Source organism: Periplaneta americana, chromosome 5 (genome assembly GCF_040183065.1).
Source record: "Periplaneta americana isolate PAMFEO1 chromosome 5, P.americana_PAMFEO1_priV1, whole genome shotgun sequence".
Lineage (NCBI taxonomy): Eukaryota > Metazoa > Arthropoda > Insecta > Blattodea > Blattidae > Periplaneta > Periplaneta americana.
In genome coordinates this window covers 191,402,038-191,417,918 of record NC_091121.1, presented here as the reverse complement: position 1 = coordinate 191,417,918, position 15,881 = coordinate 191,402,038, and the positions used below count along the sequence as shown (strand labels likewise).

The 15,881-nt window shown below is 37.4% G+C and overlaps 1 protein-coding gene across 2 annotated transcripts in view; it reads left to right on the top strand.

Annotated features, from left to right (window-relative positions):
- The window catches only part of LOC138700365 (uncharacterized), a 39,511-nt gene extending 33,586 nt beyond the window's left edge, over nt 1-5,925 (top strand). For both annotated transcript variants that reach the window (XM_069826949.1, XM_069826950.1), the window contains one exon: nt 2,667-5,925. In XM_069826949.1, the coding sequence (XP_069683050.1) occupies nt 2,667-3,881 (1,215 nt within the window). In that variant the 3' untranslated portion in view covers nt 3,882-5,925. The remainder of the gene's footprint in view (nt 1-2,666) is intronic.
- The last annotated feature ends 9,956 nt before the right edge of the window (nt 5,926-15,881 follow it).

Here is a 15,881-nt window from a genome sequence, read left to right as displayed (position 1 = left end):
ACTTGTTGTATTATGGGGAAGAAAACAATAATCACCAATTAGGAACAGGATTCTTTGTTCATAAAAGAATAAAATCAGCAGTAAAAAAGGTCGAATTTATCAGTGACAGGTTATCATATTTAGTACTTAAGGGTAGATGGTGCGACATCATAGTTATAAATGCTCACGCCCCTACAGAAGAGAAAGACGACCATATAAAGAATAGCTTCTATGAGGAATTGGAACAAGTGCATTATATAGCGAAATTTATAAACTTGTACTTGCTATTTGGGAAAAGGAAATTGTACCAGAACAATGGAAGGAGTCCATAATTGTACCTATTTTTAAAAAGGGGGACAAAACCAACTGTGGTAACTTTCGAGGAATATCACTTTTGTTGACGTCGTACAAAATTTTGTCCAATATTCTTTTGAGAAGATTAACTCCGTACGTAGATGAAATTATTGGGGATCATCAGTGCGGTTTTCGGCGTAATAGATCGACTATTGATCAGATTTTTTGTATTCGACAGATAATGGAGAAAAAATGGGAGTATAAGGGTACAGTACATCAGTTATTCATAGATTTCAAAAAGGCATATGACTCGGTTAAGAGGGAAGTATTATATGATATTCTTATTGAATTTGGTATTCCCAAGAAACTAGTTCGATTAATTAAAATGTGTCTCAGTGAAACATACAGCAGAGTCCGTATAGGTCAGTTTCTATCTGATGCTTTTCCAATTCACTGCGGGCTAAAGCAGGGAGATGCACTATCACCATTACTTTTTAACTTCGCGCTTGAATATGCCATTAGGAAAGTTCAGGATAACAGGCATGGTTTGGAATTGAACGGGTTACATCAGCTTCTTGTCTATGCGGATGACGTGAATATGTTAGGAGAAAATACACAAACGATTAGGGAAAACACGGAAATTTTACTTGAAGCAAGTAGAGCGATCGGTTTGGAAGTAAATCCCGAAAAGACAAAGTATATGATTATGTCTCGTGACCAGAATATTGTACGAAATGGAAATATAAAAATTGGAGATTTATCCTTCGAAGAGGTGGAAAAATTCAAATATCTTGGAGCAACAGTAACAAATATAAATGACACTCGGGAGGAAATTAAACGCAGAATAAATATGGGAAATGCGTGTTATTATTCGGTTGAGAAGCTCTTATCATCCAGTTTGCTGTCCAAAAATCTGAAAGTTAGAATTTATAAAACAGTTATATTACCGGTTCTTCTGTATGGTTGTGAAACTTGGACTCTCACTCTGAGAGAGGAACATAGGTTCAGGGTGTTTGAGAATAAGGTGCTTAGGAAAATATTTGGGGCTAAGCGGGATGAAGTTACAGGAGAATGGAGAAAGTTACACAACACAGAACTGCACGCATTGTATTCTTCACCTGACATAATTAGGAACATTAAATCCAGACGTTTGAGATGGGCAGGGCATGTAGCACGTATGGGCGAATCCAGAAATGCATATAGAGTGTTAGTTGGGAGACCGGAGGGAAAAAGACCTTTAGGGAGGCCGAGACGTAGATGGGAGGATAATATTAAAATGTATTTGAGGGAGGTGGGGTATGATGATAGAGACTGGATTAATCTTGCACAGGATAGGGACCGTTGGCGGGCTTATGTGAGGGCGGCAATGAACCTTCGGGTTCCTTAAAAGCCATTTGTAAGTAAGTAAGTAAGTAATGCACTCTGACAACGCTGTAAAGGCTATTGCCTGGAGACAGGAAGATATACGTAGACCCAGTTACCCTGAACAGCTCGCATGTGTGAGGGATAGATGAGACAATGAGAAATGTGAACATAACACACACAATTGCTTTTAAAGATTGCTCGGGAAATTTAATTTCTTGTATGAAAGTTTACCGATTACTACTTTGAAAATTAAAGTGGGAGGGAACTATTTCTAATTGATTGAAGAAAATATTCGCAGTATGACAAACGAAGATTTTTAAATCATGAATAGATTTGTATAACATAAAATAAACTTCTTATTGCCTGTGTTCACAGAATATTTAATTAAAATTAAATCGAAGAGTTTAAAAATAATATTTTTAATTCCGTTCGTTTAACCTAAAATAAGCATATCAATTTTTTTTCGCCTGTAGCGTTTTAAATGTTTTAAAACTTCGTTTTTTTTTATGCGTGAAATAAGCATCAATATTATTTACGTTATCTTGAATACTCAATTGAAATGTGAGTGTAGAAATACTTCTTAATCTTTTCAATTTGATTTAGTTTATTGTCTGTGTTTCTGAACATTTTATTAAAATTATGTTTAGGAATTATTTTAAATTTTCCAAGATTTTGTTTGACGTGAGATGAGCAGTGTTCCTTCTCCGTACTCTAACATTGTTTAAACATAAAAATATATTGAATAAATGTAATACGGGTTCCAGAGATAAGTCGATTTCATTTTACAAACATGATACAAAGTGCAAACAGGATCCAAATAACTGTTTTAAGTGAGCAAACTCTTGAAAATCCTTATAATATAATGTAATCTATATATTAGGCCTATATTATGCTGTAATGGTTGCGTAAAACATCAAATAGCCAATAAGACGCAAAGAATCGGAAGGGATTTACATACATCTAAGATACATTTATACTCGTATACCTTGCAAAATCTATAACTGAAATGTGATTTTTATTTTTCACAGGTTGTTATTGCTGTACCAGCACAACCCTCGTATTCATACAGCACTTGTGGCGGGGGTAGTTGTGGCTACCAACAACCTCAAGTATCGTATAGCCCACCCTCTCAGCCACAACCCTCGATAAACCCTTGCGATTTTGGAGCCTGCAGTAATCAACCCCCACCGCAACCAATAAAAATTTACAGTCCGTGTGGAGGGGGTGGGTGTGGTCAACCACCACCTCTACCACCACCAACATACAACCCTTGTGGAGAAGGTGGATGTGGTTACCAACAACCACCGCAACCATCATACAGTCCGCCAAAACCATCGTATAATCCTCCGCCAGCACCACAACCAATTTATAATCCTTGTGCAGGGGGTGGCTGTAATCAACCAGCACCTTCCCCACCATCTTACAATCCTTGTGGAGACGGTGGATGTGGTTACCAACCACCACCGCAACCATCATACAATCCGCAGCCTAAGCCAAAACCACAACCAATTTATAATCCTTGTGCAGGAGGTGCCTGTAATCAACCAGCACCTTCCCCACCGCCATCTTACAATCCTTGTGGAGACGGTGGATGTGGTTACCAACCACCACCACAACCATCATACAATCCGCAGCCTAAGCCAAAACCACAACCAATTTATAATCCTTGTGCAGGAGGTGCCTGTAATCAACCAGCACCTTCCCCACCGCCATCTTACAATCCTTGTGGAGACGGTGGATGTGGTTACCAACCACCACCACAACCATCATACAATCCGCAGCCTAAGCCAAAACCACAACCAATTTATAATTCTTGTGCAGGGGGTGGCTGTAATCAACCAGCACCTTCCCCACCGCCATCTTACAATCCTTGTGGAGACGGTGGATGTGGTTACCAACCACCACCACAACCATCATACAATCCGCAGCCTAAGCCAAAACCACAACCAATTTATAATCCTTGTGCAGGGGGTGGCTGTAATCAACCAGCACCTTCCCCACCGCCATCTTACAATCCTTGCGGAGACGGTGGATGTGGTTACCAACCTCCACCATCATATAATCCGCCGCCTAAGCCAAAACCGTCGTATAATTACGAGACACACCTCGATCCTTGTGGAAGTGGAGGTTGTGCTCCTGTGCAAGAAACGAACACTTGCTCCATATGTGGACAAGGATCGAGACATTCAGGGGCTTACTCCCATTCCGAGAGTTCTAGTACCAGTTATAGTTCCACATGGTGAGCTCTTACTAATATTTATCAACGTTGCATGTTAAAAATTTAAATAGCACGTACACAAATGAACAAAAAGTCCTTTCTGAATGTTACAAAATAAAAATCAAATTTTCTGTTTAACAATTTGGTAACCAAGCAACAAGAAAGTTGTAAGTAAATATGAACCATGCCCACACTAACGGTCTTACTAATAAACCGTGTATAGTTTTTATACGAGACTTATGCAGCGTTGAGACAAAATGTTACTAATAAACCACGCATAAGCGATACATGTATAAACAGCCTGTAACTATACAATGGGAATTGCTATGCAGTAGTTATATACACGAAACCCCTTGTTCAAGCGTTGTATATAGAGAAAAAATGGCCGCCCCTCTAACAGCTGTTCGTATCGACTGTCATTTTATGATGATGGTTGCCTTGTAATCTCAGAAGAACAAACCAAAGAGCATAGAATAATTAGAATAGGCCTAATATTGTTATAGCTTGCACTCTTTGACCAAATAATAGTATGGTAATTGATCAGAGCCAGTTGTACTATCGATACTTCACACGGTACACTAGAGCGCTCTACCGGATGCAATAAAGAACCTCAAATATTCTATTACCTTTCGTAATGAAGTAATGACGAAACTATGACGTAGCTGTGTAACAGTTGTACTGTTATACACGACGTATGTAGTGATTATTAGTAAGGAATTTACAGACGACTTATAAACGAGCTACTCATTGTATAAATATAAGACAGTTAAACGTCTGTATATTGAGTTTTTATTAGTAAGACCGTAAGAGTATACAGAAATAATAGCTTATAATTTCACAACCGTATAATAATTCCTTAAGATAAAGCTCAATCAATAGAAAAACTCTCCCAAGATTTCGTTTCGTACCTTTTCTATGGTCATTGTTGTGTGAAATGTTTCGTTTCAAGCGTATTGTTGCATGAATGAAAATTTGCATTTACCAGTCTAGTTCCTTGTCAATAGAGATGTAGACGGTACAGCAAAAAGTTCAATGCGTGCTCTGGTTTGCAGAATTGAATTCAGTTACGCGTGTTCAGCGGCGCATACGAAGGGAATGGAATGTGGATCCTCCTACACGCAAATCCATTTACGAGTGGGATAGAACTCTACGAGATAATGGAAGCTTGATTTCAAAGACAGGGAAACGTTCTAAAAAACATGTGGCCGAAATGACTGTGGATCAGGTGCGTGAATCAATTGCTAAATGCCCACGTAAATCACGTACCTTGATATGCTGGAGATCTTTGCTATTCCGCAATTTACGACAGGTTTAACATTTCAGCAGGATGGTGCTCCACCACACTTCCATCGTAATGTTAAAACGTTTTTGGATGTAACCTTCTCAAGTAATTGGATTGGTACGGGTGGGGCAACTTCCTGGCCGCCTAGATCCCCGGATTTAACTCCTTTGGATTTTTTCGCGTGGAGATTTATTAAAAATTTTGTGTACAGCAGAAAAGTTCGTAATTTGATTGATTTGAGACAGCGTATCATTCAAGCAGTTGAGCTTGTAACACCTGATATGATGGTGAACACCTGACGAGAGGTTGAATATCGTTTTGGTACCTGTCGAGCTATAAATGGTGCTCATGTTGAAGTGTACTAGTGTAAATAAAAACTTTTTCAGTTACTCTATACAATGGAGAAGAAATTTATTTAATAAACCTTACCCAAGTTACGATATAAGCTGTTATTTCTGTATACTTTTAGTGTGGACACAGTGTATTTTGCAAACGATCAATCAGAATCCCTGTATCACCAAGAGTATTTCGTTTCTAATCCTAGCTCTGCTTCAAAACTTCATGACCATAGAAGAGACTACTTTGTCTAAAAACACTTGTTATTCAAGCAGCTATAAATACTTTATCTTACCAAATATCAAAACAAACCAACCAAAATGTCCCATCGGCACATACTTCGTAACCAAAAAATTGTCTCATCCTGACTAAAAAATTTCGTCATCAAGATATTAAAATAAAAATTTCGTAATTGAGTGAAACAGAGTCCTGTGTCAACGTATTACATAACCAACAAAAGAGAGTATCCCACCTCAAAATATTTCTGAACCACACCACCACAGTGTCTTATCTCAAGTAATAAACTTTCTTTTTCGGATACAATAAAAGGTTGTTTGTTAATTAAAAAAAAGTAATCTTATCACATGTTAATATTTTCTTTTTATCATTATTAGTCTCTTATTTCCATTATTTCTTTCACAAAATCCTTCCTTCTCATATTCAAATCATATGACTCTAAAGCTGAAGAAACAAAACAGCATTCAACGTTACAATTCTTTATTTTTCTTGGTTAGGCATCCTATCACTTCTTCATTGATAAGAATGTAATCTTCTATGTGATGTAGGCCTAATTTACTGACATTCTGAACAGAAGAAACACAACTATTCCTGAAACAGGTAGGCATAAGTTTTTTTTAGTAGGTTATTTTACGACTCTTTATCAACATCTTAGGTTATTTAGTGTCTGAATGAGATGAAGGTGATAATGCCGGTGAAATGAGTCCGGGGTTCAACACCGAAAGTTACCCAGCATTTGCTCATATTGGGTTGAGGGAAAACCCCGGAAAAAAAACCTCAACCAGGTAACTTGCCCCGACCGGGAATCGAACCCGGGCCACCTGGTTTCGCGGCTAGACGCACTAACCGTTACTCCACAGGTAACAGGTATGTTTGATAAGTAAAAAAGTGTTATTAAAAATTATCTGAAAATGTTACTTGTACTGCTCTAGTGACAAAAGGAACAATCAAAATATGCATGCAAATAATGCTGAAATGAACATAAATACACAATAATCATTATAAGCACACATTTCAGGCCTTTGACATCCTTCGTCCTTCTCTTGTGAACATTTTCAGTCATTACTTGAATTTCACAAGAAGCAAAATTATTTGATGTGATCAATCAATCAAATGAGAATAGAGATGGGAAAATTTTCTAAAAAGTACGCAAACGTGCGCCCTTGAAAGATGAGTTTGGGCTCTGGAGTGAGCTCTTAGCCGTAGGTCATTTGTCTCACTCCGTTTGTTGTCGTTCTATTGAAAGAACCCAGAGAAATTTTGGATCGAAAAGGTCCAAAACAGGAGGGGGAGAGATATAGCAGAGCACCATCCGAAACATGGTACAACAGGAATAGGACAGAATCATATAAGCGATTTCCACAAAATGATAACGTGTATCTTTTATATGATGGATTCAAGTTGAGTAAACGTTGTGAGCTGAAATAGAGCCAGGTGAAATTTCATTGTGCTAATCAGGCATGTTGTCTATGCGGATGACGTGAATATGTTAGGAGAAAATACACAAACGATTAGGGAAAACACGGAAATTTTACTTGAAGCAAGTAGAGCGATCGGTTTGGAAGTAAATCCCGAAAAGACAAAGTATATGATTATGTCTCGTGACCAGAATATTGTACGAAATGGAAATATAAAAATTGGAGATTTATCCTTCGAAGAGGTGGAAAAATTCAAATATCTTGGAGCAACAGTAACAAATATAAATGATACTCGGGAGGAAATTAAACGCAGAATAAATATGGGAAATGCGTGTTATTATTCGGTTGAGAAGCTCTTATCATCAAGTCTGCTGTCCAAAAATCAGAAAGTTAGAATTTATAAAACAGTTATATTACCGGTTCTTCTGTATGGTTGTGAAACTTGGACTCTCACTCTGAGAGAGGAACATAGGTTCAGGGTGTTTGAGAATAAGGTGCTAAGGAAAATATTTGGGGCTAAGCGGGATGAAGTTACAGGAGAATGGAGAAAGTTCCACAACGCAGAACTGCACGCATTGTATTCTTCACCTGACATAATTAGGAACATTAAATCCAGACGTTTGAGATGGGCAGGGCATGTAGCACGTATGGGCGAATCCAGAAATGCATATAGAGTGTTAGTTGGGAGACCGGAGGGAAAAAGACCTTTAGGGAGGCCGAGACGTAGATGGGAGGATAATATTAAAATGGATTTGAGGGAGGTGGGGTATGATGATAGAGACTGGATTAATCTTGCACAGGATAGGGACCGCTGGCGGGCTTATGTGAGGGCGGCAATGAACCTTCGGGTTCCTTAAAAGCCATTTGTAAGTAAGTAAGTAAGTAATCAGGCATGTAATTTTGTGCTTCATGGTGACAGTACTTGTTCGAAAGTTGAAAGGTGTTGTTACCTGTGCCCTTGTGGTTTGTTAAGTTTCCAGACGATATCAGCGCCAAACAGCTGAGATTTTTATGTATTCCATATTAAGCACCACCCCATATTAGGCTACTTTCCTCTACCATCACCAGAGAAGTGACTTACAAACAACAAATCCCATTTAACCTCCTACAGCGGTGAAATGGATGAGTTCACAAAGTCTCAATCTCAAATAAATTCTTTTTACAGTCGTAAATTCTACGTTCAAGCAGTAACAGTGAAAAAAAAAACAATGTATGAAGAAATATAGTTCAGTTACATCTCCAATAATTAACTGAATTACGATCTCAATAAAGTGAAACGAAGATTTACCGTTAAAATATCCTCTTAGATTTATAAGTTAATATAAGTTGGAATTTGCCTCTGGACAGTCTCCATAGCATAATATAATATAACAAGATTTTATATTGTATTATACAGGGACATCATTTTATTTTTACTAACATTTTTAATATTAACCTATCTATACCTTTAGAGAACCGGAAACACAGTTTGCTATCCCCTTCCACAACTGTAGTTCGATGATACTGGCGTAAAACACAAACAAATCACTCTACTAGGTATAGGAAGGAAGAAAAGTAGTTCATCCATTTACGTAAACTAGGAAATATCGCGATTTTGAGTTTGATAATTTTCATTTGGTTTTTGTTTAATCAAAGTACAGTACTGTATTAAGAATAAGTGTTTTTACTCACGAACTGAGCTGTCCATGCCAACGTACTCATTATGCAGTGTATATTATAGGCTACTGTCTACAGCACATTAGCGTACAATATAGAGAAAGAAGTTAAATTGAAAAATAATCATAATATGAATATTTAAACACAATTTTGAAAATGGTGGCCGTTCATTTCGATACAGGCTTCAGTTCTTTTGTGCATATTATCGCACTATAGACTATTTCATCTAATTCCAATTGCCAGTTTCGTCCTTCGTACTAGTAACTCATGTTGAAATAATTCTGTACCTACTCTACGTACTGTAAATTCAATCTTCACTTCTGCCTGACCCGAAAATATAAAATTACTCAGACATGCTATCTACTGTCCATCCAAGTGGTTATGCCGCAGGATTGTAGAAAGGGGGGAAATCACGTGACAGTTAATTACTTAACGAGGCCCTTTTATTTAAGTTAAATTAAACAGCTGTATAATATTATGTAAAGGTCCAATTCCAAACAGAAATTAATGTTTTCAAAAAAGAGCTAAGACAGCCCAGCTTTTACAGAGGGGCGAGCAGAAGCAGGTGGGAGAAATCGGGATGCGACGTAGGCAAACGGACAGTACCTGTGCGAAAATATGATTCAGTATTGAAAGCTCTTTCGTCACTGGAAAACGCGAACATATTTCTGGAACGTACTATACTCAGTAACTCAGTACTGCTTACTATCTGCGGTCTTGGTTCTGTGTGGAGTTGGAACTTCATTAGTAGAAGGGGTGGGAATGAAGTACATTAAAAAATTCAGGTACAATAAAAATTGAAGTAAAAATAAAATGATGTCCCTGTACTATACAACACTGCACTGTACCATAATGCATAGAAGTTAATGTTATGTTTTATTTAACGACGCTCGCAACCGCAGAGGTTATATCAGCGTCGCCGGATGTGCCGGAATTTTGTCCCGCAGGAGTTCTTTTACATGCCAGTAAATCTACTGACATGATAATGTATAGATCAGTATAGCATTTTATTTATTTATTTATTTTTATTATTTATTTTTATTATTTATTCATTCATTCATTCATTCATTCATTCATTCATTCATTCATTCATTCATTCATTCATTCATTCATTCATTCATTCATTCATTCATTCATTCATTCATTCATTCATTCATTCATTCATTCATTCATTCATTCATTCATTCATTCATTCATTCATTCATTCATTCATTCATTCATTCATTCATTCATTCATTCATTCATTCATTCATTCATTCATTCATTCATTCATTTATTTATTTATTTATTTATTTATTTATTTATTTATTTATTTATTTATTTATATACCAGTGTTTCCTCAAACCTGAGGCTGCCATTAGACAAAGCATACAAAACAAAAAAGAACAAATAGACAATGAAAGATAACACAGTAAGACAAATGACAAACAAGTAAACAAGCAAACAAATAAACATACAATGAAAGTTACCAGAGTAGAGCATATTATGTGCATATATGTACTTATTTACACTGCAAGTGGGCAAACACCCGGTGGCAGTGATAACTTAATTACACCCAATAAAAATAATACACAATACAATTAATACACAATAACTACAAAATACACAATAATTAATAATAAATAAAATAACCTAATTAATTATAATTAATAAGTGAACCTAATTTTCCAACAAATATACCCTACATAAGTTTCAGATTGGTACTCATAATCTTTGACTCCATTCTCATCTCACTCACTCCATTGACACTCTGACACATTTCACTGACACTATAGGTACGTATCCCCGTAACATGCCATGAAGGCATTTGGGGGGCATGGAGGTAGAGCCCTCGGCACTAGAATGAGGTGGTGTGCTCGGCACCACGCTCTGACCGCCTTTTACCTCCGGGAAAGACCCGGTACTGAGTGAACCTCGGGGCCGTTCTGAAAGTTTGGCAACGAGAAAAAATCCTTTTACCACCTGGGATCGAACCCCGGACCTTCGAGTCCGTAGCCAGCTGCTGTACCAACTGAGCTACCCGGCCGCCTCTGACATTATAGATCACATCTAATTGACATTATAAATTATCACTGACCGAAACTATTCACTGCCACTGTAAACCATAATTTCACTGACTCACCTCGCTTCAACAGTTCAAATAAGACAAACAATAATTACACCATTATATTATATTATATTATATTATATTATATTATATTATATTATATTATATTATATTATATTATATTATATTATATTATATTATATTATATCAAAAGAGTACAGAGTGGTGCTATTCACATGAACTTCTTGCAGTACTCTTGGTTTCATAAGTAAAGAACCTTCGTTGCAGGGTTGGGTTCAGGAAGCCATAAATCTGACTGACACGCTCCCCCAATTAGTGAAACTGTGGACAAAGATACCGCCAGGAGATCGCCGAGAATGCTGTGTTGTGAATTTTCCATTTTTGAAAGAATCCAACCAGTTGCAAAAGAAAATACATTCAAAGAGTCCAGCCAAGAGCAAACGTGGCAACAGCTTCCCCTAACTGGCCTGTCAATCACTGTCATCTGTGCAGAAGTGGTGTGAGGCCAGGGTTCTTTACTTGTGGAGCCGAGAGTACCGAGGTAGGCCTACGTAAAGTACGAGAGCCCTGGCTCTCTATTTCCTGTACCCCTTAGGCTGGCCGTCCACTGGAACCGAATTCGGCCGAATAACAACTCGGCCGTTTACGGTCGTACACGGCCGAATGATCCCACAACAAGAGAATGCATTGGCGCGCGTCCATTACACTCGTCCTATTCGGCCGTTTGCGGCCGAATGCCGATTCGATCCAATTCAGATGGGATTTTCCGGTCTCAGTCGGGCGAACAGAGCAACACGTGATGACTGTTTCCATAAATTTCGCCATGAACGCCGAAAAATTAATTAGTTCTTGTGTGTGTGTGTTTTTTTTTTTTTTTTCGTTAAACAAGTGAAATAAAATTTTTAAGGTTTAACAAATTATTATTCATGTACTACTTACCTTAAGATCACTGGCAAACGTTTCTCAGGTGGTACAACTTCTCTGAAATTTGACCATTTTGAGATTGATGGACGAATTACATTTAAAATATAGCTATTGTAATGTATCAACATTCATCCGATAGTAATCGAAAAACATAGCATTATCCTCTAGAATTTTTTGTGTAGGCGTAGATGATGAAAATTACCCAGGCGACACCTTTCTCTAAGCATCGGATATACCCTATATTTTCGTCGTTCCTTAAAAGCCATTTGTATGCATGTATGCATGCATGTATGTATGTATGTATGTACGTACGTACGTACGTACGTATGTATGTAATTTTTAGTTGGTTATTTAATGACGCTGTATCAACTACGAGGTTATTTAGCGTCGATGAGATTGGTGGTAGCGGGATGGTATTTGGCGAGATAAGCCGAGGATTCGCCATAGATTACCTGGCATTCAAGTTACGGTTGGAGAAAACCTCGGATAAGCCCAACCAGGTAATCAGCCCAAGTGAGGATCGAATCGCGCCCGAGCGCAACTTCAGACAGGCAGGCAAGCGCCTTAACCGACTGATTCACGCCGGTGGCTTTATGTATGTATGTATGAATGTATTAAGTATAAGCATGTAGCACGAGGACATACAACTGGTAATTGACGGCCGAAGCGTCGGCTCCAGTGGACGATCGATCGGCTCTCCTGTCGGTCGTCCGGTATTCGGCCGTATACGGCCTAACAAATATAATGTCAAATTATATGGGCATTTGACCTTTAGACACAGGTACAATTTTTACCGACAAATTACGTCACTTAGTGCTAAATTTGTTATTTTTTCTATCGTATCCGTCAGAGATAATGACTGTGAAACTATATGTTTTGGTTAGATACTGCATTAATCGTCTGAAACGCTGTCATTTATAACTAAGATAAAACTGGGATTAACCATTGCATCATTGTTACCTTGACAGTGGATGAAGGTTGGCCTTGGAAGGAAAGAAGGTTTTGAAAAGGCGTTACACAATAGAATACACGTGTCTTCCGAGCACACTATGAGTATATTTGTTGATTTGGCCTAAACCTGCTATCTGTAATTATTGTAATTGTTTATTTAATATCTTTTATTAACTTTACAGATTAATTGACATAAATGGTACGGCATACTATCACATATGACATAACATGACATGACATGACCTGACATGGTTTTGGTTGTCAAGGAGAAAGTGGTTTAACAATTTTAATACACGTTTGAATTAAAAACTTTTAATTCACTACTCTGAATAAAGCCATTGTTTAGGTTGCTAAGGTCAGTAAAATAAAGATCAGTTTAGATACAGGTTGGGGACAACTTGTCATAAGAAATTGGTCACAGAGACAATTCGTCATATAATTTAAATTCGTCATGAATAAATAGTACATTATGCAACGAGCCTATAATGGTAGTAATTAAGACGCGAGTATGTTTATGAAACGAGCGCAAGCGAGTTTCATAATTTTCATACGAGCGTCTTAATTACCATTATAGGCAAGTTTCATACGACTTTTTATGCTCGACCATATTTCTAACTTGAAATTATTCATAAGTTTTCATGTTATGTTACGTAAGTGACGAACGGAACTGACCTGAATTGTGAGATGTGCGCAGACGCGAAAGTATTGATTTTTCCGAGGCACGAATATCATTGACCTTGATATAACCTAGAGAATATTAGTCTTGATATAACCTGGAAATTGATTTAGAATTGAAAAACGAGATGACAAATTGAATTTATTTGAATATTATTTACAATTAACGCTAATTATTATAGTAACAGAACATAACCTTCTGCGACAGTATTGGATTTCCAGCCTCCGTGACTTTTCGCTAATTGTCTTTCGATTGCATATCCGATAATAATCGATACTTGCGGGTTTGTAACGGTACAAAGGTGATTTGTCACTGGCGGAACAACTGAATTATAATGAATAGGTGTACTTTAATGAGGTGCATTAAAGGGCTACTACCAGGTGTATAATTACTACATTTCGGCATGGTCGAGCATAGCCTAAACGTAATTATGCCGATTTCCATTCAGATATTCCAATTTGAATGCGCGGAAGGAAATGCTCGTCCATATCACAACACTGACCGAAATACTGGAAGGTACTATGCTACGACTTCACCCCCGCCAAAAAAAAGAAAACTTACCGTATGCCAGAGATAAAACTATTGATATGTTTGGTAAGAAGTTGCTAACTGATTGAGTAAAAATGTCTTCGTATCACTTAATATTACTCATGGTTTGTCAGAATGTCATAAGGCTTAGTGCAGTGGTCATCAGCAGAATGCACCCTCGGGCTAGCGTCTCTTAAGGCTCATTCACAATGAAAATTAAACATAACCTAAGCGTTAACTTAAGAATATAAACGTTAGGGTAAAATCAAGAAGTCATACCATCATTCACGATGGGAACATAATCATAACCGCAAACATACTTGGTAACCATGGAAACATAACAACGACGCCATTTCCTCATAGTCTGTCGTATACTTCAGCGCTCCACGATTGTGTTCTGTTTGCAAATCACGTAAGCATAAGCATGAAAGTTTGGAGTTTGCAAACTTTCATGTTAACGTCTTACGGTAATGTTTATGTCAATGCTTATATGAATCATTGTGAATGATCCCATTTGGTAGCCTGGGCGCAAACTTGTGTGTTTATATTACGGTTATGTTTAATTTTCATTGTGAATGGGCTTTTAACCGCGCATAAGACATTGCACTGGCGTGCATCCCTCGCTGCTGGCGGGTATGTTTTCTACCTTTCCCTTCCGCACGACGGAGCATATTACTTTGCACTCGTTACGCTTCACCCACTTCAGCGAGTGCTGACGACCACTGGCTAAGTGGATACTCAAACCTATTCAAGAATTTATTGGGAATAATTTTGTTGTTTTCGCCATGGATAAAAGTTACATGAAATATTGGATAATAGTAATATACGTTACAAGAGCGGTATGTTGACGTTTTCATGGTCGAGGAAAAGATTGAAAAAGCGAAACGTAGTTGAGCTTTTTTAATTTCTGAGAACATGAAAACAAACATACCGCTCGTGTATCGTACATTATTTTGTGCGAAGATCGTTTATTACATACCTGAAAGACGAATTTCTAATTTGTTGCAATGAAATCTCCATGTTGGTTTCTGTTTAATGACGCCAACTTCGGAACACCAAAATATCTTTCTTCAACATTGTTGCTGTAAAATGTTTTCTGTGTTTACTATACTCGAGCAGGCCGTGATACACGTCTGTCTTCCCCCCCCCCAGTCTATAAATGCGAACTTAAAACAAACGGTAAGGTTATGTAATGATTTATTTTTCATTTTAATATTTTAACAATATTATTTATATAACATATTGCAGTAATAACATCGGCATCTGGAATCTCGTTGATTTTTTCACGGCTTCCTTAATGTTACTTGTATCAGGAATTCAATAAGTTTCGTGGAGTTGTAGACTTTACTTAATTTTTGAAATTATTTAAAAACAATAATTAACATTGCAATTTAGGTGAAATTGCAGTGGTAAGTTTCCAATTTATAATTATTACTATGTTAAACGTCTCTAAAAATAATATGTTAAAAGCCTAAAGCAGTAAAATGAATGTCGCGCTTAAGCGGTAAGAAGAGGGAAATTGTTATGTGTGTTACGTTGGGAATACTGAATGTGGTATTTCACACTTACCGCGTATTGGTTCTGTGCGGAAAACAAGCAAATACGCACGATCTCGCACAAAAATACATAAACAATAACCAACTTTTCAACCACACGCTAGACTTCTATGCAGGACTCGCTAACTAGGATGGAAATCGTTGTGTGGAACTGTGGAATCTCCCACCAACTTATTACAAGGCTGTTGAATAAGCGAAGACATGCAATAATTCAAGAAACAACGTGTAATTTATCGAATTTGTTACGAAAAGCAAAGACAATTTTGTCGAACAAAGAAACAAGGCTGTTTACTTTTAAAGGTCATTGTCACATCCTTTATCTCTTCTCCTTTCCTTTTCCGTCTCCTGCCTTCTTTTTCTTTATTTTTCTTTTTCTTCTTAATCTTATTCTTT